We start from the raw sequence: 24,574 nt of genomic DNA, 5'->3' as shown, positions 1-24,574 counted from the left end.
AGATGTTATTCATTTAGTCATGAGAGACACAAAGAGGGAGGCAGAGACACAGAGGGAGAAGCAGGCTCCATGTAGGGGGCCCGACCTGGAACTCGATCCCGGGTCCCCAGGATTACACCCTGGGCTGAAGGCGGTGCTAAACCACTGAACGCCCCCCCCCCCAGGCTGCCCTCAACGTCTTCATTTTAAACAAAGGACTGTTGCCAGGTTCTTCCTGTGCCGCGTCTGAAAGACTGGCTAATGGCAGGAATAAGAAGATACTTAGAGATACTTCAGGAATTTTTTCAATGAGATATGATGAGCGATCAACCTGAAAATCCTACGGGCCCACCCGGAAAGCAATTTTTCCTCCCTCCTTACCCTGACCACCACCCCAGGGAAGAGCCAGGTCTTCCCTTCTTGGATTCTGGGTTCAGCATCTTGGAATCTGGGCTCAGCAGCGGTGGTTCAAGCCGGAGGTGCGCGGAGCCACGACGGGCTCACATTGCCCCCTGCTGGCCGCTCTCCCCCAAACAAGGAGCAAATACTTTCCTTCTTTTGCTCCCACTCCAGAAAAAAAAGAAAAGAAAAACACAGAATGCCCCCACAAAAGTCAAATGTCTTTATTTTATATAAAAAAAATTTGTACAGTTTTAGTTCCTATGTTTAAGAAAAAAAATCCCTAAAATTGCCATAATGTTTAGATCCACTGCAAACTGTAAAAACAAGCTTTTTATATATTAAAAAAAAATTTACATTTTACAATTTTCTACATGCATGCACAAGGTCTCTGAACCCCCAAAAAAAACAGAAAAAAGAAAAAGAGAGAAAAGAAACAAATGAAAAAGAAAGGAAAGGAAAGGAAAGAAAAGAAAAAAAGAAAAGAAAAGAAAAGGGGAAAAAAATAAATCTAGATTCAACAGTGGCAAATTCTACATTTACAATCTCACTTGGAAGGGACCCAAAACTAGCCGCCTTCCTTTCGCGCACAGGAGAACAAATCACAACAATCACACACCAGGACCGAATCCATCAGCAGATGCTGCCCTGGGGGAAGGGCAGGGGAAGGACAGGGGAAGGACAGACAGAGGACAGACAGCGGACAGACAGCACAGAGGGGCGAGGGCGCTCCTCAGGCCCCGCAGAGGAGAGAAGCATGGACTCTGGGAAGGGGTGCTGCTGATGAGAAGGTTCCGGGGGTCCCAATGCCTCTTCACAGGTACCGCAGGTGGGGGGCTTGCAATAGGGATGCGGGCCGAGAACTGAAAAGGCTCAGGTGGGACAGGATGGGAAGGAACAATGAAGGATCAAAGAAACCGAGCATGAAGGGGGGGGGGGGGGGGGTTGGGGTCCTTTAAGAGAAAGGGATGGACGCGGCAGTGTGGCGAGGTAGGTGAGGCCTGAGGCCTGTGGCGCTCCAAGGTGATGACAAGGCAGGCCCGGTGGGAACGGAGCGGCGGCGCTGGGGTGCCAGGGTGTAGGGGAGGCCTGGCCACAGATCTGGGGTCTGGGGGGTGAGCACAGGCAGGCACCCCACCCAGGAGAGCAGTAACAAACCTAGCAGGTAGTGGGACCCGCCAAGTGGGGGGCCAGTGCCCGCAGGGATGGGTCCCCGCCATACCCCAGCAGCTCACAGCACCAACGCGACTCCCCGAGCAGGAGAAGCAAAAGACGCACGCAGCCCAACACGTGACAACTCATCCTGACGTCTTAAAAAACACAAATAATTATAATAATCATCAAAGAAGACAAAGATACCACAGTTCTGACGCAAAGGACCCAAACACTACTGTTCTCAGTCACAGCCCTTAGTGCTTAGAGTCGCAGGGAAAGGTTTTTGCTGTTGTTGTTGTTGTTTTAGGAAAAAAGGAATGAAAAAATCACAGTGATTAAAAACATGGCAGGTGCTGAAAATAAACACTCCCCCGCCCCCAATGAGGGCAGCTCGGAAGCTCCCCAATGCTCGCCCCTGCCCCCCCCCGCCCCTCCCTCGCGCACCGCACCCCGCTGCTGCCCCCCATCCGGGCCTTTTGCAGGACAGTGAGGTATTTAGGAACGTGCCTCAGGAGGGACTCCTCTGAAGCCAGGCCCTCGAAGGGCTGAGGGATACCTCCCACCCCCCAGCCGGGACGAGCCCCACACCCCGAGCCCTTCTCCAGCCAAGCGGCGGGGGCACCAGAGGCGGCTTGGGGACAGGGACCCTCCACGCGGGTGGGGGCGGCGGGGGGGGGACCTCATCCCAGGGGCCAAGCAGCACTGAGCGCCCGAGGAGGGGTCTGGCCGCCACCCTGCAGCCCGGGGGGTCCTGCACCCTCGGCTAAAACCCGGACCCACGGGCGTCCGAGGCAGAGGCTCAGATGCTGAGAAGGCGGGGGAAGTGTGCTCAGAGCGAGACTCAAACTCTCGGGAACGGGGATTGGGTGTAGACGACAGGAGCTCCACGGGATGGACGGAGAGCCCGGGGGCTCCTCACCCCGACACCGAAGGACACAAGTGCCCAGGGGACCAGGCGGGGAGAGAGTAGGGGACCCTGGCCAGCCAAGGAGAGGAGACCCCTGAGGCAAAGTGGGCTTAAGGCAGGGGTGAGGAGGAGCGGGTGGCTTCCCCCCCAAACGAGACGAGGCAACAGGGCCCTGGCGCTGAGAAAAGACACACGGGGGTCGGGGCACGTGGTGGGGGGGGGTCGGGGGACGGAGAGGAGGAAAGAAGTTGGTCGGTGCGGTCCCAAGCCGCTAGATCTGTGGGAGTCGCCCTGCCGTCCATCCTTCCCCGAGGGCAAGCTGCCCCAGGGAGGGCATGAAAATTCGGGAAGGTCATGGGCAGGGGTCGGGCAGGGGTCGGCGCTGTTCCCCCTGGCCTCCCAGGCTGCCTGGGTGGGACCCAGGGAGGGAAGGAACCCCCCACAGCCCAGGAGGGGCGCTCAGAGGGTCTCTGGTCACCGGAGACCCCATGACTCAGAAACAAGCTGAAGGCTCAGGGACACAGGCCAGATCTCCCCTCGCTCTGCAGTGTGGATGCGCGGGGCAGGCTCTGACGGCCACAGGGACCACCTGGCCCACAGGGACCACCTGGCGGGGCCCCCGACACGGACCCTGCAGTGAGGGACGCGGGGTGCCCTGCAGGTGAGCGGGCAGGAGGGGCCAGGACCCGCCATCTGGAGGAGTCTGGCACCGAGGCTCTCTGCGGTCCCATCTGTGCCCCGGAGACACTCTGTCGGGGCCACAGAAGGAAGCTGCAACAAGAACCTGCCTGGTTAGGAAGTGGGGGCTTGGAAAGGACTGCCATCCCGGAGGGAGGGGGAGAGGCACAGGCTTCCTGCATGATGTCACCAAGTGAGGGCTTGGGCGGGGGGCGCTTCCGAGGCTCTGCTGGCGCAGTGGCCTGTTCAGGCTCACGCGGGGCAGTTAGGAGGAGGGGAGCATACGGGTGGGGAGTCAATTCAAGTAAAAGTAAACAGGGGCAGGACAGAGGCGGCAGGAGGTGAGAGCCGAGCCCTCCCCCACCCACAGGACCCCGTGTCCCCCTCCGCTGCTGCTCAGTCACACCGAGGTCTCAGACTGCAGCCTCATAACAAACTTGTGTGACTTGGGATCCACAAACTCCTCCGAGAGTTTGAAGAACGGGACCTTCTTGGTGCTCACCACCAGGCTGAAGTCCTGGCGTTTTAAGAGGAAGACGATGCCGTCCTTGAGCCCGTTGGTCACGGGCTCCTCGCTCACCAGTGTCCACTGCTTGGCCAGCCAGCGTTCCTTGTGGTACTGGATGGTGGGTCCGGCCGCCAGGTACCGCTCCAGGAAGGCCTGAGGACGGGTCAGGGGCTGCGTGGGGATCTCTCCCGGCCACCCGCCACCCTCGGCCCCCCCGGGGGGAACAGCTTCCACACCATCTAGAACATCAGAGCAGGAAGGGGCTGAGCTCATCTGCTTCAGACCCTTGTTTTAAACGCGGGGAAACAGAGCCATGGGGTCAGGACACGCGTGCCGGCACATGCCCCGCACCAGGCCAGGACCCCAGGACCCCCGATTCCATTCTGCTCTCATGGAGGCCGTCACCCCGCTCACCAAGCGATTGGGGATGCAGTTCTGGGAGGCTGACAATCAAGAGCAGGTGAAGAGGCAGAGGAGGAATTTTGGGGGCAGCAACCGCAGACCCTTGCAGAGATGGGGACCACATCTCAGCCATTCCCAGGAGAACCTGGAAGCTACCCCTGCTCACCACCCAGGAACGTGACTCACAGCAGAGATCGGGGGGGCAGGGATGAGGAAGAGACCACAAGGGGAAGGGAGAGAGAGGGGTTGGGGGGAGAAGGCAGGGCCGCAGGGCGAGGGCAGTGAGACCACAGGGGGCAGGGGGCGAGGTGGGATGCTGGCAGCACAGCAGGCCTACCTTGGGCGTCATGTCGTGAGTGATGCAGAACTCGAGATGCTGCAGGATGCTCTCCATGGTGTGGTAAGGCTGCTGCTTGGTGGTGCGAAGGTACTTCTGCATGGCGCGGGCCATGGAGGCAAAGATGGCCTGGGCTGCCTCCCGGGGGTCCATTACCTCCCTGGGGTTCTTCTGCTCCTCTTCCTGCAGTCGCTTGATGTGAGTGAAGGCCTCCTCCACCGCCACCACAAGCCTGGGGGACAGGAGGGGCCTGGACCAGATGCCCACCCCCATCATTCCCTAGGCTCCCACCCCCCAGCAGCCCCCCTACTCCCGAAATAACACAAACCCACCTGGAGCCAAGGGCTGGGCTATGGGGGCTGGTGCGGGGGCGCAGGTGTATGTGCATGGGGGAGGGGCAGTAAACAGCTGTAGACTCGGGGAGCCCGGGTGCAGGGACCCAGTGTCACACCGAGGCGGCAGGGACTGTGCTCTGTGACAGAGCAGCACAGCCTCACCTGCAGACCCCTTCCCACAGGAGACCCCAAACCGCGTAGACCCCGGCAGCGGAGGCAACGTTAACATCCGGCGGGGGGAGGTGGTTATGCAACAAACTGACGACACACTGGGAAGCAGAAGGCGAGAACGCTGCAGCAGGGCGACCAGGCCGGGCCATCGGTCCTCGAGGCCTGGGAGGGATGCTGCGGTGCAGGCCGGCGCGGCAGCCAGTCAGCAGCCGGAGAAGACAAGCATCCCGTGGCCACCGAGACACGAGGGCGGGGAGCGGCCCTGGAATCCAAGCCCCGTGTGGGGCGCCGAGTGGTCATCGGGAACACCAGGCGGCGACAAGACGCGACCGGCCGCATCCCAGGCAACGGGGCAAGCTCACCAACGGCGCTCAGGGAGCAGGGAAAAGCAGCCAGTTCATGTAGAAAGCAGACGGACACACGGCCGCGTGGGGAACCCCAGAAACCAGGGGACTTCGGGCAGCTGAGGGCGGGGTTCTGGGCGCAGGGCAAGGGGCCCGGGGTGCGGCCAGTGTCTCTGTTATCCTTGAGCTTCCCCTGAGCATCTCAGTCAATGTCCTTTGGAAAAAACCCTTTCATCTCAGGTGACACATGGGACAAGTTCTCTCTGGGTTAGAACCCGGGTAAGAGGGGAAGGAAACAGACCCCAGAGAGCACTGGCAACACAGGGGACCCAAAACCCCCGCCTGGGGTCAGAGTGAGGGGGACGTGCGCGTGTCTCTGGGCTCCTTCCCACAGGCCCCCTTCTGAGGCAACCGGAGGCAGAGAAGTGACATCTCCTCACGTGGGGACAGGGACGGGATACCGTCCTCCCTTGCAGTCTGGAGGCGTGGGCAGAGGGGCAGCGGCGGCGACGGTCAAGGCCTGGGGCCCTCTCCTGCCGAGGCCCTGTGGAAATCGCCAGAGGCCACGGAGGGACCGGGCAGCAGCATCACCAGGAGACTCTTCAGGCGACTGACGTGCGCAGGATAATGTGAACGGGAGGCAACGTGACGGTGTTTAAGAGGCACCAGGATGGAGTGCCGCACCCTCATTTTCCACAGGCCGGGAGCAGCATCCTGCGTGGGGGGGGGGGTGGTCCGGCCGCAGCCCCTGTGCTGCAGGCGAGGCTCCTGCAGTTCGCTGGCTCCCGGCAGCACGCAGAATTCTAGAATGTTCCCCTCATTCACCGCCAGCACATTCCCAGCGCCCGGCTACTCTGCTAACTCGGTACATTTTGCAGATACAACTCAAGCGCCCAACCAGCGGACTCGGACCTTGTCGCCGGGGAGATGACCGTGGCCTGCGTGGCCTTCTCACAGGAGACCTTGAAACGCAGTTTTCTCCAGGTGTTACGAAGCCAGACAGCCCTGCTCTGGCTGGGAAAAGCGAACTGCCCATGGGGCCAGCGACCCGGAATGACGGCACCAACGGCCAGGGAGCTTGGGAGGGCACCCGGCTCCAGGAGTCGTCTGCATTTCAGCCTGCGATGCTGAGCGGAGGGCCCAGCTGAGCCGGGCCTGCCCTGTGGGACCTGAGCTGAAGAGCCTGCTGTACAAGAGTGCCCAGCTCCTGGGACTTAGGGCGGCCACAGGACGTGGATGCACGCACCACACCCCATCATGCTTGCTCACCTGCCCCCCGCAGTCACGGGGGCCCCGCAGCAGTGCCCCCGCCCCTGCCTGGCCCAGGGACCCACCTGGCCCTCCGCTTGCGCACCCTCCGCTCGTGCTCGGCCTCCTCGTAGTAGTACTCGTTATGGCTGTTGTCCCGCCTCCGAGCCGCGGCCGCGATCACAGCCCGGGACTGGCCTGTGGAGTTGTTGGTGCTGTTCTCTGCACGGGAGCAGGAGACACGGACAGGGTCACTGCACCGCAGGCTCACTTCCCATCCCAGGGAGTCCAGGGACAGCAAACTGACACACCCAGAGGACGCTGTGCCCGCCTCCTGCCATACATCCCGTTCCCAGCCCTCCTGGTCAACACAGGCCCGCAGGCCAGCAACAGGGACAGCGGGAAGGCGGGAGGCCCTGGAGCTCAGAGAGCTGAGGGCTTAGGACGGGGACTGGCGAGCGGACGCAGAGAAGCCAGATTGGGGAGGGGGCAAGTGGCACAGCATCAAGGGACAGGGAGCAGAACCAGCAGCTGACCTCAGTCACCTGGAGTCAAGGGGAAGGACAGAACAAAAGGGGGGGGGGGGAAGGCCAGAGGAGGCGGAGAGAACAGGGAGCAGGGACAGAGCCCAGCTCACGGGGATGGACAGACAGCCAGACAGCCGGAGAGACGGGCAGGGCAGGGGAGCCGGGCCGCTCACCCTCTCCGAGGGAATACACCTTGAAGCCAGACACTTTCTTGGCCAGTACGGACTTGGGCAGGTTGAGGAGGGCGGGGTTGTAGACAGGGAAGTCATGGTAATACTTCTCCAGGATCCACACGGCCACGCGCTGGATGCTGTGGGGGAGATGGCGGGGGGTGGGGGACAGACAAGGGGGGCCGGGGGAGGGAGACATCAGGACAGGTTGGCAGGGCAGGAAAGGACACAGGGACGGGGACAAGCCGCTCCCGAGATGCCTGGCTCAGGGCCCGAGGTCTACTCACCGGGCTCCCAAGCCTTCCCCAGGGCTGGGCCTGCTAGTCCTTCCCTGCCGTGCTGAAGCCCAGGGGAGAAAGGCCATTGGGCCTGGGTCCTGACAAAGGGTCGCCTCCTCCCCTGCAGAGTCCCTCAGCATTCCCTACGGGGACCAGGAGGTGCTCCCGAGACCGTGTGGCCTGGTGGGGGCAGCGGGACTCCCCTTATCTTGTCCCTCCTCTGGCCAGCTCATCTCGGTGACCCTGACTTGAGGGGTCCCAAAGGCTGTGCCTCCAGGAAGGCTAGGAAAGGGGTTCCCCAAACCCCCGTCCGCACCCCACACCGTCCTCCTCTGTGGGCCAGCCCTCTCTGAAGCCCCCAGCGGGTCCCTGTTTGCCGCCCAACCTGCCCCAGGGTGCTGTACTGCTGGGGACCACCTAGGGTGTGCAGAGGAGGCCACGTGCCCCTCCGCCTCGGACTCCTCCCCACCAGCCCCTCCAGCGCTGCTTGCTCTCTCCCCCTAGCTCTCTCCATCTCTGTCTCCCCCCACGCCCCAGGTGGCCTCCCTGCCCCGCACACCTGAGATGGCCCACGTTGTAGAAGCGGCTGGCGCCGTCCGTGGAGCGCACCACTTTGAGCGTGAACTGAGGCTGCAGCTGCCGTAGCTCCAGCAGCACGACCGCCAGGTAGTGCACGAAGAGCAGCGCGTCCACCAGCGACACAGCGAACTGCACGACGCCCTGGTAGCTGCGCTCGCGGGCGTCCAGGATGCGGACCCCGTAGAAGAGCCAGTAGGAGACGACGAGCAGGAAGACGAGCACCATGAGCAGGGCGCGTAGCACGAACACGCGGGGCAGCGAGGCCTTGGGCCGCCGGAAGAACAGCGCCCAGCTGCCCAGCAGCAGGATGAGCAGCTTGAAGGCCACGGAGATGAAGAGGCCCTCGCAGGCTGTGCCGCACGGCTCCAGCTCGTCCCGCCACAGCAGCGGGGGCAGCAGCAGGAAGGCCAGCGGCGTCAGGAAGGACAGCAGCGCCAGCGTGGCCCCCGCCGCCACCCCCAGGTGCCGGGAGCAGTCCAGGGGGACGCTGTCCTCCATGTCCTTGGCGATGCGCGTGAGGTCATCGTGGGAGATGCTGTGCTCTGAGGTGCCCGTGACGACTGTGGTGGTCTCCCCCCAGTTGTCATCCTACAGCAGGGGCGGGGCGGGGCGGGGCGAAGCAGCGAGGAGGCGGAGGAGAGGGATGGGGGAGGAGAGGGAGGGGGGAGGAGAGAGGGAGGGGGAGGAGGGGAAAGGAGAGGGAGGAGCAGAAAGGGAGGGACAGAAGGGAGGGGCAGGGGCGAGGGGGGGAAGGGCGGGACATGAGAGAGGGGGCGGGGCGTGGAGGGCGGGGCAAGGTGGAGGGACGGGGCCGGGTCGAGGGCAGGGAGGGCAGGCCAGAGGGCATGGTCACGGGAGGGCGTGGCCACGAGAGGGCGTGGCCACGAGAGGGCGTGGCCACGAGAGGGCGTGGCCAGAGGGCGGTGTCGGGGAGGGCGGGGCCACGGGAGGGCGGGGCCACGGGAGCGGGGCAGACAGCAGAGCAGGAGAGAGGAGAGAGGGCCATCAGCCAATACGCAAACACCAAAATATTTGCGGAGCTCCACCGGGTGCCCAGGCTTGGCCCCTGCAGGGCTGGAGCACCTGAGACCTGGACCCTCACCACGCACATGAGCAAGCTCAGGAAAGAGCACCAATGCCCAGATCTCACCAAAGAGGACAACCTTTTTTTAAAAAAAAAAAAAAAACAACATGATTTGGGGGCGCCTGAGTGGCTCAATCAGTTAAGCCTCTGACTTCAGCTCAGGTCATGATCCCAGGGTCCTGGCATCGGGCAGGGTCCCCTGCTCAGGGAGAGTCGCCTTCCCCCTCTCCCTCTGCCACTCCCCTGGCTCATGCGTGCACGCTCGCTCTCTGTCTCTCAAATAAAGAATCTTTAAAAATAAATAAATAATAAAAACCAGAAGATTTTAATGCTCATCCAAAATTGAGAATCACTGAACTCACTTAACAATCCCTAAGGCCTGTTTATTCACAATGGGATCCGCAGACCAGCAGTGTGGACACCTCCTGGGAGCTCGTTAGAAATGCAGAGTCTCAGACCCCACCCCACGCGGGCTGAACCAGATTCTGCACTTTGTCAAGACCCCCACGCATCACCCAAACATGAAGACGCCAGCCACATGAGCGGAGGCACCGGGGGCAGAGCCAGGCACAGGCAGGCACAGTCCTGGCAGGCCACGTGCAAACCAGACTAGGCCAGAAGCACCTACTCTCCAGAAGTCCAGAGCCACTCACGGTGTCTGATTAAGGGAGTGACCTGACAAAAAGCAGCGTGGCAGAGGGAAGAGAACCCCAGCCAGGAAGGGGAAGGCAACGGTCAGTGTAGGGCCTGGGAGATGGACACACTGAGCATCACTCTGGGTCTCGGTGCCTCCCTGCCAGCTCTATGGGGCTGCCTGTTCCTGGCAGTGAGGGTGTAGACAGGCTGAGGTCCCCGAGTGTCCTCCTGTGTCTGCTCCACTCCAACAATCTCTGCAGGAGCCAGATACCATCCCGCAGAGGAGGCCCACGACCACCAGCGGCCATCAGTGCCCATGCCCTCCGCTCCCAGACAGCCCGGCGACACAGAGCCACCGGACTAAGACCAGAATGGGGAGTGCCGGCAGGGTCAGTAATGAGGGCCCTGAGGAATCTCCTTCCTGAGGACAGGAGAAGAGTCTGATGTGATGATAGGAAGAGGGTGCGCTGACCACTTTCAGCTCCAGGACCCGGGTCCGCTTGTCACCCTGGGCTGACCCCCAGACACGCTGCCCACCCTCTCCAAGGATCAAGGTTTGTGGCCTCCTCTGCCACAGCTGGGGAGCTGACCGGTCCCAGGGGCCCTTGAAGAACCCAGGAGGCCCGGTCTCAGGGAGAAGACAGGACTGGGAGAGAGGGAAGAGTATACCCCCGAGGTACCCATCTACTCCCAACACCCAGGGAGTCACAACATCAGTGACAGATTTCCTGGGAGGGAAGAGGAGCTGGGAATCTCCAGCCCGCGATGCTCCCAAGACCGGAAGGAGAGGCGAGTCACCTCCAATCCTGCCTCTGCCCTAGTCTGTGTTCGGCCTACGGGCCTCTCTCCCAGGTGAGCACCGGGGCCACAGCGGTGGGCCACAGGGGTTAGGGCCTGGGCAGCCGGCTGGGGCGCCCTCCTTGCTCCTCCTTCCTTCCTCTCCCCTCCCCCTCTTCCACTGACTCCGCCCACGCCTGCTTCCCTCCAGACCCAGGCGATGTGACACCAGAGGCCGCGGGGCAGCGCCCATGCCTCAGGGTTTGGGGCTCAAGGGAACCCCCGGGCTGCCCCCACCCCCAGACCACCCCCACAATGCACCCTCCTGCTCCTTGCTCCTGGTTCCAGCCCACCCAACCCGCTGGCCTCAGCCCAGGTCACCTTACCTCTCTGAGAAAGGGATCTCTACCTAAACTCCCTGAAGTCTACCCAAAGAGCTCCTACCTTGGGACACCACGCAGGAGGAAGTGTGACATGGGATGCCCTCCCTGGTAGGGCCTCCATCCGAAGAGACCAGGGTTCCTGGCCCTCCCCCACCTGGTGGGCCTGGATCCAGTCTCATGGAGCAGCCTGAGAACACCTGGCCTGGACCCCGGCCCCTGATGCTCACCCGCTCATCCCCCCGCGTGGACTCATTGTCCAGCAGGGGCTCCCCTGGAGCCTGGATCGTCACCGACTTGTCGCCGCGGCTCCCGTCTCGGCTCTTGGAGCGGTGCCGGTCTCGGCGGTCCCTGCAGCAGGCGGCCGGGGAAAAAGGCACGGACGATCAGAGGGGGACCCGGGTCTTAGCAGCAGCCCGTGCGCGTGCCCACCCCTCCAGCACCCAGCACCCCCTCCAGCACCCAGCTCGGCCCCACGCCTGCCCACCTGTGCTTGCGGGAGCTGCGGGAGTGGCCCGACTTGTAGGAGTAGCCCGAGTACTGGGACTCGGTGTCCATGGCGTCCGAACGCCGCGCCTTGTAGCGCTCCAGGGCCACGGGCTGGGGCCTTCTGGGGGGCCCCACAGCCACCTCCTTCAGCACCGGCTTCTTCAGGCCAAGGGGCACCTTCAGGAAATCAACCGTCACCCTGAGGGACTCTATCTTGCTGGACGGGTGGGCTCGTCTCAGAGAAAATCAAGCAGTACTCCTGAGAAGAGGACGCAGCTGGTTAGGAGGGGCTGGCGCCCCTGTGGGGTCAGGGCAGAGGCCAGGGCCGCCCGGGCTGGGCCAGGGGATGCGGGGAGGGCGGCCGGGCCGGCGACGGCCACGAGGGATGACCCAGCCCTGGACCCCTAGGGCGGAGAACCTGGCTGCTTCCTTGATTCTCAGCCGGGGGTACTGTGGCTCACGGATGGCGGGCTCCGTCCGGGCTGACGGGCCAGGGCTACCGGGACCCCGCGGGACAGAGCACGGTGGCCTCCGGGCCGCCTCTCCTTCCCCTGGACCCCATCCGCGCTCCCAGCTCGGAAAAAGCCCACTGGAGGCGGCTCCTACATCAGCGACAAGCCAGGTCAGGCAGGCTGCTCGCCTTGAGGCCCAGAGGGGTGCATGTGCGTGCGTGTGCATATCCGTGTGCATGCATGTGTGTGCGTGTGTGCGTGTGCGCGTGTGTGCATGCATGCATGTGTGCGCGTGTGCGTGTGCACAGGCAGACGAGGGGACAGGGTGAGGGACGGAAACGGTGGCTGGGGGGGTGGTGAGAAGGACAAAGCAGCAGAAGCCACCCTCCCCAAGCCTGAAGCCCTGGAATGACGAGGCCGGGAGTCTTCCTGGCTAGAGCTGTGCTTGGGGCAGCGTCTTTATCCTCTGCAGATACAAATGGGCCCGTAGTACCTGCCTGCCCGGCCCTCACCCCTCGGCACCCCTGGGTGCCCCCACCCAGGGCCTGCACCCCTGGGTGTCCCCAGCCCCTACCGCCGAGGCACTGTTCCCTTGCCCCACCTCGCCCTGCACACCTTGGCCACGCACATGCGCATTTCCCAGCCTCACCTGCTGGCCGTGGGCTTGCCATCAGGGGAGGCTGCTGGGGAGCCCGGCCCTGCATCGCCAGGCTGGCAGGGTGGAGGCATACCCCACCCAAACTGGGGTATGAATAACTCGGGGGGGGGGGGGGTGGCAGGCCTAGGGCGGGGGCGGGAGAGGCGGCTCTGGGGGTTCTGCAAAGTCCCTCCAAGAAATGATGCCCGGACCTCCAGAGGGAGCAGCAAGGAGCCAGGCAGGCTGGGGGGGGGGGGCCAGGAAGCCCAAGGGCAGCAGGGACGTGGATGAGGCAGGAAGGACCAGTGGGGCTGGAGCGGAGGAGCAGGACGGGGAGATGGAGCCGGGATGGGGCGCCGTGAGGGATCCAGCTGCGTGGGCAGGGGCTGGGGCAGGGGCTGGGGCAGACGTGGGGGGCGAGCCGGCCCGGCGGACAGACCAACAGCCCAGTGCGGGATGCGGCACTAGGATGGACGGGGCCCTCGAGGCCGGGCTGACGGGAGGGCGGCGGTCCCAGCATGAGAGTAGTGGCAGTGCTACCACCGGGGCAGGGGGAGCGGGGAGGGGGCACAGGCGGGAGGAGGGCAGTGGGCTCCATGTCCAGCGGGCCAAGGCCACGGCCGTGGACAGGCAGTCGGGGAGGCCGTGTGGATCAGGGGATCCACACTTGGAGCAGTGGGAGGTGGAAGCGTTGGGTCACGGGAAGGGGTGCGATCGCCCAGCAAGAGGGACGGGTACGGGGTTCCGGGGCATCCCAGCCTGTCGGAGCAGGCAAAGGGCCGGCAGGGTGAGACCAGGGCAGGAGGAAGGCCCCGAGGGGGGCTCGGCGGCGGCAGCCCACTACAGCACGACTCGAACACAAGAGCGTTTGAGGCCCGAACAAAACTGGCCGGTCACATGCTGCCAAAATGTCAATCAGGTTAAGAACTGAAATGGGTTTGCTTCCGCGTGGTTGTTAGCTGTTCTCCAACTAAAGCAAGTCCTCAGCAAGTGGAGGGCAGGAAGCGTGAGGGTGTTTGTGTCCCCACTGCCCTCCCGGGGGCGAGGACCCCACGACTCACTGGCGACCTGGCGACTGCACTCGCCCCTCTGACTCTCGGGGAAGCCGCCCCCACTGCAGGGGGACGAGATCCGTCTCCTCGTGCCCGCAGCAGCCACCCGGAGGCCCCCGCCCCCCGGGGCCAGGCCAGGTCTCTCAACAGCCCCACATCTCGTCAAGGCATGTGTGTGACACACGCACACTTATGGACACACACCTGAAACCTCAAGCCACCCCACCCTAAGAACCATTGCCACGCACAGGGCCTTACTCAGCACCTCGTCCACAGAGACACGCGGGCTCCTCTGCCCTGGCTCCTGAGAACCCTTCCCACTGGCCTAGATGTCAGTATGGTTCCCGCACCTCGTGGGCACCACCTCGTGGGCACTGCCTTGTGGGCACCGGCCTGGCCTTGCCACAGCCTATTCTCATCCCCAAACCTGAATCCCACTGGGAGGGGTCAAGAGAGTAAGTGGGTTATTCTCACAGAGGGAGGGGCGAGTAGAGGGGAACAGACCTTCCCTCGCCCTCGTCTGGACAGCTCCCCATCCCCTCAGCCTCACCCCTTCTCACTCCCGCCTCCCTGAGCCAACAGCCCAAGGGGCCCGGGCCCTGCATTCGAGACCTGACTCTCCCCCCAACCAGCTAGATGACCACAGGAAAGTTACTTGACTTTTCTGTGCTTTGTAGCCTGGTAGGCTCGTCAGTACAACAGGAAAATAATGATACGCACTTGGCTGGGGTGACGTGGGGGTCCTGGAGGTGAAAGAAGTGCTTTTATAAACTTCTCAGCTAGTAATCAGTTAAGGAATTAATATGCTCTGGCTGCAGGGTCGCCCACACTCCGATCCCCAGACACTTCCTCTGAGACTTAAGAAAGATGTGGGGTGAATAAATGCTGCTGTTTGTACTACTAAATACAGAAGTCACACGCGTACCCACGTGCTCGCACACATGCGGCCCGACCAGACCCACTGCAGATGCGCCCAGGAGGGAAGCCAGTGCCACTGCGTCTCCCCTACGGATAAATGTCAAACCAGACCCGGGTAGCAGCCCTCCTAACCCTTTGTTCCGAGCTGCTCAGCCTGGAGCCCCTGCCTTCCTCCCGGCCGCGTACGAGGACCCAGCACCCACCCTGCTCCCCTGCCTCGCCCGCCCCTCCACCCACCTCAGGGAGCCCAGAAGCACCAGGGCCTCCTTCCCCGACCAGAGGGGCCCAGACGAAGCCAATTCCTGAGCCCCTTGCCCACGGTCCCCGCAAGCACCCAGGAAACTGACCCGAGTCTGGAGAGGCGGGGGGGGGGGGGGGGGCAGGGGTGAGTGAGGACAGGGCAGGAGCTCCCCTCGTTCCATCCATGGGCTCGGGAATCAGGGGTCTGGAGGGTCTCCCCGGTGGGCAGGTTCCCAGGGAAGAGGCTGGGGGCGGGGAGAGGAGACCAACAAGTGGAAATGTCGGAGGGCAGCACGACCGGGGTGGACCGCGGGGGGGCAGCTGGGGAAGGGACCGCGCCCCGCGGCGTTCACCTTGCCCCCACCCCCAAGACACACAGACACACTCGCTCGGGGCCCTGCTCAAACCAACCATGGATTATCTGGGGTTAAAAGGAGGCCAGAGAGGAGAGACGGAGCCAAGAGAGCCTGTCACAAAAACAAGACCCTTCTCCCCCCAAAGGCCTTTCAGAAATAAAATTAATGGAATGTGTCTCAGTACCATCCCAAGGGGGCTGGGGGAGGGGTGGGGGGACGTGGGGGCTTTTGTCCCGGCTGCCCAGCTTCTCCCACATTGATCGCCATGGCAACCAAAGCCCCCTGTTGCCTAGGTGATGGCAGCCGGGTCCTGGAACCCATACCCAGCATCCAAAGCGAGGGAGGTTGTGAAGGTGGGGGGGTTAGGGACAGAGGGGGAGAGAATGGGGTTTCTCCTCCGGCAGCCCCAGCTTTTGTCTGAGCCCTGGGATCAGGTTTCTTCAGGAAACAATCGGAGGCCTCTGGAAAAAATACACTCAGAACCTGGCAACAGGCAGAGGGAACAAGGCCTTGGGGGTGGGGGGTTACAGAGGGGGAGGCTGGCGTTGGCCAAAGTGCCGGCTGAGGCCAGGCCTTCCCCTCCGTCCACCAGGAGGAGCAGCTCAGGGGGATCGACGCAGGGACCCCGAGGGGCAGGTGCTGAGAACTGGCGGCCAGGCGGCAGGTGCCTCTGATCACCACCTCCTTCCCTGCTCCCTGGACCCGGGCCACCCCGCCACCCAGGCCCAGTGCCCGAGCCTGGCGTGGGGAACGGAGGCGGGGCTGCGGGGAGGCGCCCCGGGAGCCAAGGGCCTCAGCCAGTAAAGCAAAGGAGCGGAGGACACAGGGCACAAACATGCATCTAGAAGGGGCACCTGTCATGCCCGCGCTGGCCAAGGCACCGGGGTGGGATCCTCCACGCGGGAGAAGAGGCTGGGACGGGACGAGGGGCCGTCTGGCCTGCCAGGGCTCCCAAGCCGCCCACTCCTTAAACGATCAGCCCTTCCTCTTCTCGGCCGCAGACGGGGAAGGCCGGTCCCACCGGGACACAGGAAGGGCACGGTCTCCTCTTTGGGCCCCTCCTGCGGACGACGCGGGACACGGGCCCCCCAGACCTGTGGTTCCTTCACAAGGGCCTGGGTCAGACCGAGCCTGCCTTCCCCTTCCCCGCTTCCACCCACAGGCAGGGGCCCCCTGCCCCGCGGTCCCCAAGGGTCACCCAGCACCCTCGCTGGTACACGACTCCCACCTCCCGGCCCAGATCCAAAGAACCACAGGTTCATCCAGAAAGGCAGAGCTCGGGCAGACGTCGGGCAGACGCCAAGTCACAACCATCCTGCAGGCCACCGGTTCTCCCCCACCTGCCAGCTCCACCTGGGTGCTCGGCCTGGGCCCCAACAGCCGCGGGTGGCGGCCAGAGGTGCCCAGGGTGGGAGCAGAGGCAGACATGGGGACGGGGTGGCGCCCACGGGTGCCCCGAGCTGCCCCTTCTCTCCGGCGCCCCAGGGAGATGGCGCGCTCACCCACCCAGTGCTTGGCAGGTCCCAGCACTAAAGCTGGACACGCAGCCCAGTGGAGGACGCGCGGCCCCAGGTGAGGCCCCCCGGTAGGCCACCACTGAGAGACTCGCTGACGCTTCGGCCGTGAGGTGTGCCCTCTCAAGAGCCAAATCAGGTGCCTCGAGGACACGCCAAGGCCGGGTCAGGGAGACCATGGGGACCCCAGCCCCTCTTCTCGGCAGCGGCGGGGCGAGGGGGGTTTCAGCCCCACTCCTCTGGAGCATGGCGCTCCCTCACCCCTCCCTCATCCCTCCCTTCTCCCCCCTCCCCCCCGTGGCCCCACCCAGCCTCAGGCCATGGACCAGCCACGGTTCCCTCATCACAAGAGGAGGACGGCACAGGGCAGGCGGCACAGGGCAGGCGGGACCCTAGACCAATGAAGCCACGGACAGTGGCTCCCCACCCTCATTCCCATCCCCTGCCCAAGGTCCCAGTGCCCCTGGGGGAGACCAGAGCTAGCAGCTGGATTGCTGGGGGCCCGACCGGGAGCCCAGGAGCCCCCACCCCACTGCCCAGGCACTCTCCCAGGACCGCCCAGACATGAGCTCACCATCCTTCGAGCCCCGGGGCAGGGCCAGGCTCCTTGTCCTCGCTGGGCTGGGAAGCAGGGGACGGCTGTGCTGGGTCACCCCGGGGACCACACTTCCAGAGCAGCTACTCCCCGCCAGACCCCAGTACAAGGAGCATCCTGGGGAGAGCGAGCCTGCACTCCGGGCTCCCGGCCAGGATACCTGAGCTCGCGCTGGCCCTAGGGAGGGGCTGGGGGAGCCAGAGCCAAGCCCTCCTCCTCCTCTGCTTCCTCACCTCTCGTCTGTCTAAAGCAGGGGTGATGTGGGTGCCCCCTGATGCCCAGACACAAGTACACCCACACTCCTACCCCCCTGAAACCTGGAATGGCTCCCGCCTGCCCCACCCAGCTCCACCCGCCCCGGCCAGGCAGGTTCTGTGGAGACCTGCTCTGTTTCTCCCTGGCACCCCCCACTTCCACGCCAGCTCCCAGGAGGTCTCCGTCCCCCGACACCCCCCCAGCAGCGCGCACAGGTGCCCGCACCACAGGCCTTGTGCCCTCGCCTCCCCCAGACCCGTCACAGCCAGTCCAGAAGGGAGCACTGGGCAGGGGGAGGGGATAGAGCAGCGGGGCTGAGTAATCTCTCTGGCATGTGTCCCAGGTGGGGGCCTGAGGGGAGACCCGACTAGGCCGCTGAGAAGGTAACAGGGAGGCCTCGATGCCCCACAGTCCCACCCACCAGGGTGGGAACTTCTTCCTCCTTCGGCTGGGGCGAAGGGCTGGCCCCTACCTGCCCACCAGGTGAGCCGTGGAGGAGCCAAGAGGAAAGCAGGCACTGGAGTTGTCCTCAGGGACACAAGGTGAACAACGGGAGGGGAGCAGGCTGCGTCCGCCCCCAGGTCAATCCTGCGCACCATGCTCCCACCCTTGAGGAACACCAGCGCCTCTCCGTGTGCACCCACCGTCCCCGGTCGGGCCCCTGACCCCGAGTGACCCACCCAGCCTGCTCACCTGGCCTGGGCCTCGGCGCAGGAGCCCTGGGCACCCACACGGGGAAGGGACTCGGCCAACCTTGGGCTCACACGTGTCGAGGGAGCGGGCGGGTGGGCTGCTGGCTGGGAAGACTGGCTCCTAGGGGAAAGGTGGCTGGGAGGTGCAGGGTGGGGGGCCCCAGGTGTGACACGGTGACCGTGGGTGCAGGCGGCAGGTCGGGGTCTCCCCAGGCTGAAAACCTCCGCCTCACGCGTCAGCCCAGGGCCCCCCCGTCAGGCAAGTGACTCTGGTACAGGAAAACCAGGCCACCCAAAAGGCCCACATATGATCGGCCTCCAGCGTCCTGCGTCCCCACCCAAGGCGTCCCCCACGCCCCCCAGCCCTTCTACCTGCCACCCCCACTCCTGCAGTAAAACGAGTGACAAAACAAGTGTCTCTGTTCACACTTGGTTGTTTTTTAAGTTACTGCGTTCACACCTTGGACTCAGCACCTGTTCCCGTCCAACCCCCACGTACCCTAAAAAGCCAGGGGCCCCTCCCCAGACTCCCACACAGACGCCCGCTCTCTCCTCTGGCGGGGTCAGGGGAGCAGGAGCTCTCTGGTGAAAGTGGGGGTCCCAGGGATGTTTTGGGGGTTGCTGGGAAACAGTCCAGACCATGAGGGCCAGGCCCCTCGGCATCGCAAACAAGACCCCATGGGCTGGAGTGACCAGAGCCCCCCCACCCCATGTGAAGTGGCCCACAGACAGGAGGGGCCCCTGGAGAGGCTCCTGCCCCAGGCTCCACTCGGGGAACCCCATCCCTCTGGGAGCCCCCACCCGACCGCGCCCTCGCAGGCGGACGTGAAGCCCGGGCCTGCCTTCAGGAGACAGGCCGAATGGTTCAGGTCCAAGAGTAGAGGCAAAAACGAGCAGTCAGATCCCACGGAAGGAGGAGCATCACTATGGAAGCGCGGTGCTGTGGGGGGGGGGGGGGGCACAGCCTCCCACGAGCCGCGCCATCTCAGGGGAGCTGCTAACCACCTCTGACCTCAGTTTCCCTGCCTGGACAGTGGGGTAACAGTGCCGACTCCAGGAGGTCAGGCGTTGTCAGCAAAATAGCGTATACAGAGCATCACGGAATCGGGCATGTCACAGACAGCCACAAAGCATTGGTTCCCACCCGTCTGTCCTTTGGACGTCGCGCTCCGAGCCTCCCACCTGTCTCATAACCTCAGGTGAGAAGACGCACCCAGACTAGGACGGAATCGCTGGCCGCAGGCCCCCAGAGGACGAACCCCCCCTGACTTCCACCCCCAGAACCCCCTTCCCATCCTCTGCCTCCTTGGGGGGCTGGGGGGCGGAGGCTGGCCCCAGATCCCATCCCCCCTCGTTCCATGCTAAAGGAGGCAGGGCCTGGGCTCCAGGCCCCCCGCTCTCCCGCAGGTGCTAAGCCCAGCCACGCGCGCGCACAGTGGCAGGGAGAGGGGACCCCAAGTGCGCCGTCCAGCCCAGCCCCCAGCTCTCCCCCGCTCGCCCCTCACTGCCCCACCCCGATCACCAGGCCAATTCCGAGGCTGCTCTCCCAAACCCGTTCTCAGCTGTCATGTCTGTAATTACCAGCCTCGCCAGGGGCATCAGACAAGCACAGCAACACCTCATTTCCAAAGGGCCCCACCAGGCAAGGCCTCAGCCTGCTGCTCCGTGCGGAGGGAGGGACCGGAAGAGCCTCGCTGACCCACCTCATTTCCCCCAGGTCCCAGGACGGCTGCCCTGGTCCCATCACCAGGAGAGAGATACAGCAGGGAAGGCTGCTGGGGTGGGGCTGGAGGAGGCCTCACTCTCAGGCTTTTCCCTCGCCTCTGCTGAACAAGGTTACCCACCCTCAGAGGGCGAGCGAAGAAATTTCCGACAAGGGGGAACCCGATGCCCTGTAAAACCCTAAGACCGGTACCCAGAGGGTAGATGCAGCCGGGAGGGCCCCACCCAGAAAAGATGCAGAAGGAGCAAGTCCAATAAGGCCCCATCCTCCCCCCAGACCCGGAGAAGAGGCAATAGTGTCACAGCCCCTCCTTCCCTTTTACCTCCATCCCCACCAACCCCACGATGGGACTTCCTTTCACACGTAGGGAAACTGAGGCCAAATGCCCCCCCCAACGTGCCGATCCTGCAAGACCCGACAGTACCGTGCTGTGTGCAGCCCGCCGACACCCCCGATGCTCCCGGTGCGCTCAGCCTGTACCCGCAGGGCCCTCCTCAGCACCCCACCCCACCGTGCCCCGTCTGCCTAGCTCCTCCTTCAGATCCCACTAGGGGCCATGCACACGTGGAATACGATTCAGCCAGGAAAACGAGGGAGGCTGTGACGCCAGCTCCGGCGTGGGGGAGCCTTGCTAGGGTGGCGCCTGCTCAGTGAAGGCAGGACACACGGCAAAGACCACATGTCATCGGTCCGTTTACGTGAAACGTCCACAAAAGGTAAATCCACGGCGGTGGAATGAAGACGGGTGCCGGCCAGGTGCAGGGGGCGCTTGGGGACAAGAGCTCGTAGGCTGGGCTCTGCTCTGGTGGGTGGGGGGGGGGGGGACGCCAGACAGGGGCCCTGGCGGCACAGCACGGCCGCTGGAAGCGCCAACACTCACTTTCCAGTGGTTCCTTCTACCTTCTGGGGCTTTCACGTCTGTCCATTTGCACACACAGCCGGCTAGGGACCGTCCGCTCCCCGCCCCCCACCTCGCCCCATCTGCCCCGTCCTGGCCTCCTGCACACACCTCCGGACGGCACTCACGGGCTCCAAGGGCGTGTTGGCGCACGTTGCCCCTGGGAGGGCCCGGCCCTCCCGCCCCCGCGCCAGGCAGGGTCCCCCGGAGGAGCACAAGAGCACCGGGCCGTTCCCCCCCCCGCCCCCCCATCCAGGAAGGCCTCCCATCCAGGGAGCACCCCCACCCCCCCGGGGCTCGTTCTCTCAGCCGGGGAGCACCCACCCCCGGGGCTCACGGCTCCCAGGCTCCTGGGCGCCAGCTCCCCACGCCCCCACTCAGCCCGTAAACCAGCGACGTGGGCCGCGTTATTAGCTCCACTTCACAGGTCAGGCTTCAAAAAGTCCCCTCTCCCGGCCCAGGTCTCAGGAGCAGGAAGTGGCGAAACGAGAGGCAGGAGCAGAGGCAGGAGCAGAGGCAGGAGCGAGCTGAAACCAAGGCGGTGGCCACGGGCCCGGGGTTCCTCAAGGATCGCCCCACCTGCGGCGGGAGGACCTCCAGACCACGACGGGCCAGAGCCTGGCGGGGGAAGAACTTGCCCCGGGTCACGGCCACCATGAAGCACTAGTTCCAAGCAGTGCGGTCAGGAGCAGCCTGGGGTCCCTAAGACTCAGAGGGGATGAGGAGCAGCCCGAGCTCGGCCCTCGGCCCCCCCAAAGCTTCTGTTAGCCAAGTCCACGCCTCCCTGGAACCGGAAGCGCCTCTTGGAAGGCTGATGAAGAGATAAAAGTCTGTCCTGCTCTAGGTCCAGGAAAGGGGGCTGTTCGTCAGACTCGGAAGGAGCAGAAGGCGCAGAGGGGGCACAGCGGAGAGGCCTGCCTTGGGAGCATCACAGGGATGACCAGGCCGAAGCAAGACAATGGGGCGGGGGGGGGGGGGGCATGTGGCCCCGGGCTCCAGACCAGAAGTGCTTCCATAGACGGCACCTCCCACCTCCAACCACCACGGCTCCTCCTTGGATAACGCCCCGCCAGACAGTAGAGCAGCGTGCCCGGGAGCCAGAACCCCGCACCCTACACTCAGGTGCCTCGCTCACCCTAGGAGCCCTACCCATCAGACAGGTGTCCAGCTTGAAGGATCCTCCATCTGGTCCTTCCTGCTCGGCCCCCGGCCCTGGTCCCAACAGGTTCTAACACCCACTACCCTTACCCCCGACCCCGAGTCTTAGGAAAGCGAGGGAGCCCTTGGGACTAAAGAGGAAGCATTCCAATTACACATGCCCTTTAGGGACTCAGATATTCCACTTCCAAGTACTCAGAGACCCTGACAAACTGGTCACCACCTCAGCCCCTAAAAGTAGGCGGCTCGCCCCCCCTCCTGGCGGCAACAGCCAAGTGTCTGGGAGGGAGACAGGAGAACAAAGCGTGCATCCTAAACAAGAGGGTCAGCCCCTTCCCTTCACCCCAAAAGAGAAAGGACAAGAGAGAGGAGAAGCAAAGGGGCCAGGGACACATCCACCTCCCTCCAAGCTCTCAGGACAGTGAGGATGGCCCACAAGGGGTGCCCACCCTGTCCCCAACACACGGACGTTCACTCGCCCCCTCACTGGCTCAGCTCCTGTGCCTCACCCTCAGACCTGGCCCCAGACCGCAGCCCCACCCCAGCCACGCTGTTCACCAGGGAAAAGGGGAACTACGGGGTCTGCCCGTCGCATACACACACCTGCAGACGCTCCTGGCCCCCCCCCGCCTCCCCAGGCACCCCACGCGGGTTCTCAACCCCTGGACACACGTCCACACCCAGTCTCATCCCCTCAGCCAGCTGCCTCCCCTTGCCTCCACCCTGTCCCCAAACTCCTGACGTCAGGAACTATAGAGACCTGGAGGCAGGGCAGTTAGTGGGCTCCGAAGTCCAAGACTCCAAGGCGCTTTTCAAGAGAACCGGGGCCTGGGCCTGGGCTGCCAAGCCTAGGATGCGGCCTCTCCATGCACTGGAACCCAATCTCTGATAGTGCGGGAGGACCGTCTCCTTTCTCTCCCTGACTCTTCTAGTGGCCCGATTCCTCTAGGACTATAGCCAGAACCCCCGTTCCCCACAACATCCATCCTTTTCTAGAAAAACCCACCCCATGCACCCAAACAGGCACCTCTTGAGATGACCCACTCCCTCCCGCTGGTTGGTCTCGGATACCTAAAGCACTACCCTTGAACCCAGACAGAGCCACCCAAGAAGCTTTGGAATCACCCAGACGGCTGTCCCTTTGGGCTTTCTACCAGGAAAATCTGTCTGCAGAGGCAAAAGGTAACACCCCCAGCACACAGGCGGATGCACACGCCACCTAAAGGAAGGTACACACGCTGTACTTCCTCACCATCGCAGATCACACACAAGAGAACAGATTCGCTCTCCCCCTTTCCACACAGGTGCACACACACCTATCCAGGTATGCCCTGTTCTGCCCCTATACACCCACCTTCCTGCTACCTACACCCTTCCTTCCCAGAAGCCCCTCTGCAGTTCACACACACACGCACACACCCCTTCCCCTGAGTACACACATAAATGCACATCCAAACACGGGGGATACACGGCCAGCTCCCTGGGTGCACACACAGCCACAGAAAAACCCCTACACCTCTGAAGCCAGGGGCCCACCTGCAGGAACACGTAGCACACATCACGCCGCCTGCACACACACACACACACACACACACACAAAAACAAAAGAATCACGCACACTGATCCTCCACCAATGCTTTAAAGCTCCCTAATGCAGCCCCCCAGCCCCCCCACAATGGGCAAGCGTGAGTGGGGAGCGGGTGCGGCGCCGGTCCCCGGGGCCCATGCACCCTGCCCGCCCGCCCGCCCGGCCCGGCCGCACACACACCCCCCGGGCCGGTCCCCAGCGCCACCCTGCACCTGGGATGCTCACCTGCCCCGTCCCCACACCCCCCAAGGTGTGTCCGCGCCGGCCCCCCAGGCCAGTACCTGCAGCCTCCCATCCTCGCACCGCCTCTCCCCCGCCTCCGCCGCACTCCCCGTCTCCGGCTTCCACCGGCTCCCCCGGGATCACCAGGCCCCCGCCGGGGCCCCGGGCCCAGGAAAGTCCCCGGCTCTCCAGGCCCCGGCTCCGCCCCCCGCCTCGAGCCCCCGGCCCTCCGCGAAGTTGGGGGGCTCGGCCGGCCGGAAGGGGGTGGGGGTGCCCCGCCCGCGCCGCCCGCGCCCGCCCCCGCCCCCGCCCCCCGGCCGCCCTCCTTTCCCGTTCCCCGTCCTCCTTTCTTTCTCCGGCAAACTTTGCCGGCGCCCCGCGGCCCGCCACTCACCGCGGCCGCCCAGTGCGGGGCTCGGCCGGCGCCTTTGTATGGGCAGCGCCCGGGGCGCGGCGGGCAGCGCGGGCGGGGGCTCGGGGCTCGGGGCTCGGGGCTCGGCCGGCGCCCCCTCCGCGTCCCACGCCGCTGCCTGTCCCCGCGGGGCCCCGGGGGCAGGGGCCGGGGTCGGCGCTCAGGCTCCCATGGCGGGGCCCAGCAGCTCGGACGCGGGGGCCGGGAGCGCACCGGAGCCGGCGGCCGGCGGGGAGGGCGGGCGCGGGGGCGGGCGGCGCGGGGGCGGGGGCGGGGGGCGCGCGCTCCCGGGCGCCGCCTCCCGGCTGTTCCCGCCGCCGCGCCCCTCCCGCCGCCGCGCCCATTGTCTGCGGCCCGGCTCTTCCCGGAGCCGCCGCTCCCCGGCCGCCGGCCGCCCCGCGCGCCGCTCCGGCCCCGGCCCCGGCCCCGGGCACCCCTCCGGCCCCGGCCAGGGCCCGGCCCCGCGCACCCCTCCGTCT

General features: G+C 64.5%; 1 protein-coding gene across 2 annotated transcripts; it reads right to left on the bottom strand.

Annotated features, from left to right (window-relative positions):
* Positions 1-592: 592 nt before the first annotated feature.
* VANGL2 (VANGL planar cell polarity protein 2) lies at positions 593-24,296 on the bottom strand. 2 transcript variants are annotated; one of them, XM_041723578.1, is made up of 8 exons: positions 24,078-24,296; positions 11,382-11,642; positions 11,125-11,245; positions 7,998-8,605; positions 7,164-7,300; positions 6,550-6,685; positions 4,366-4,597; positions 593-3,779 (listed from the first exon to the last, which is right to left on the bottom strand). In XM_041723578.1, the coding sequence occupies exons 2-8, from the start codon at positions 11,450-11,452 to the stop codon at positions 3,519-3,521; spliced, it is 1,566 nt and encodes a 521-aa protein (XP_041579512.1). In that variant the 5' UTR covers positions 11,453-11,642; positions 24,078-24,296; the 3' UTR covers positions 593-3,518. The 2 variants fall into 2 exon arrangements, with proteins under 2 accessions (XP_041579512.1, XP_041579513.1); XM_041723579.1 differs by lacking the exon at positions 24,078-24,296 and adding an exon at positions 23,743-23,878.
* Between the last annotated feature and the right edge of the window lie 278 nt (positions 24,297-24,574).

This window comes from Vulpes lagopus, chromosome 11 (assembly GCF_018345385.1).
Source record: "Vulpes lagopus strain Blue_001 chromosome 11, ASM1834538v1, whole genome shotgun sequence".
Taxonomy (NCBI): Eukaryota; Metazoa; Chordata; class Mammalia; order Carnivora; family Canidae; genus Vulpes; species Vulpes lagopus.
This window is presented reverse-complemented; position numbering and strand designations above follow the sequence as displayed.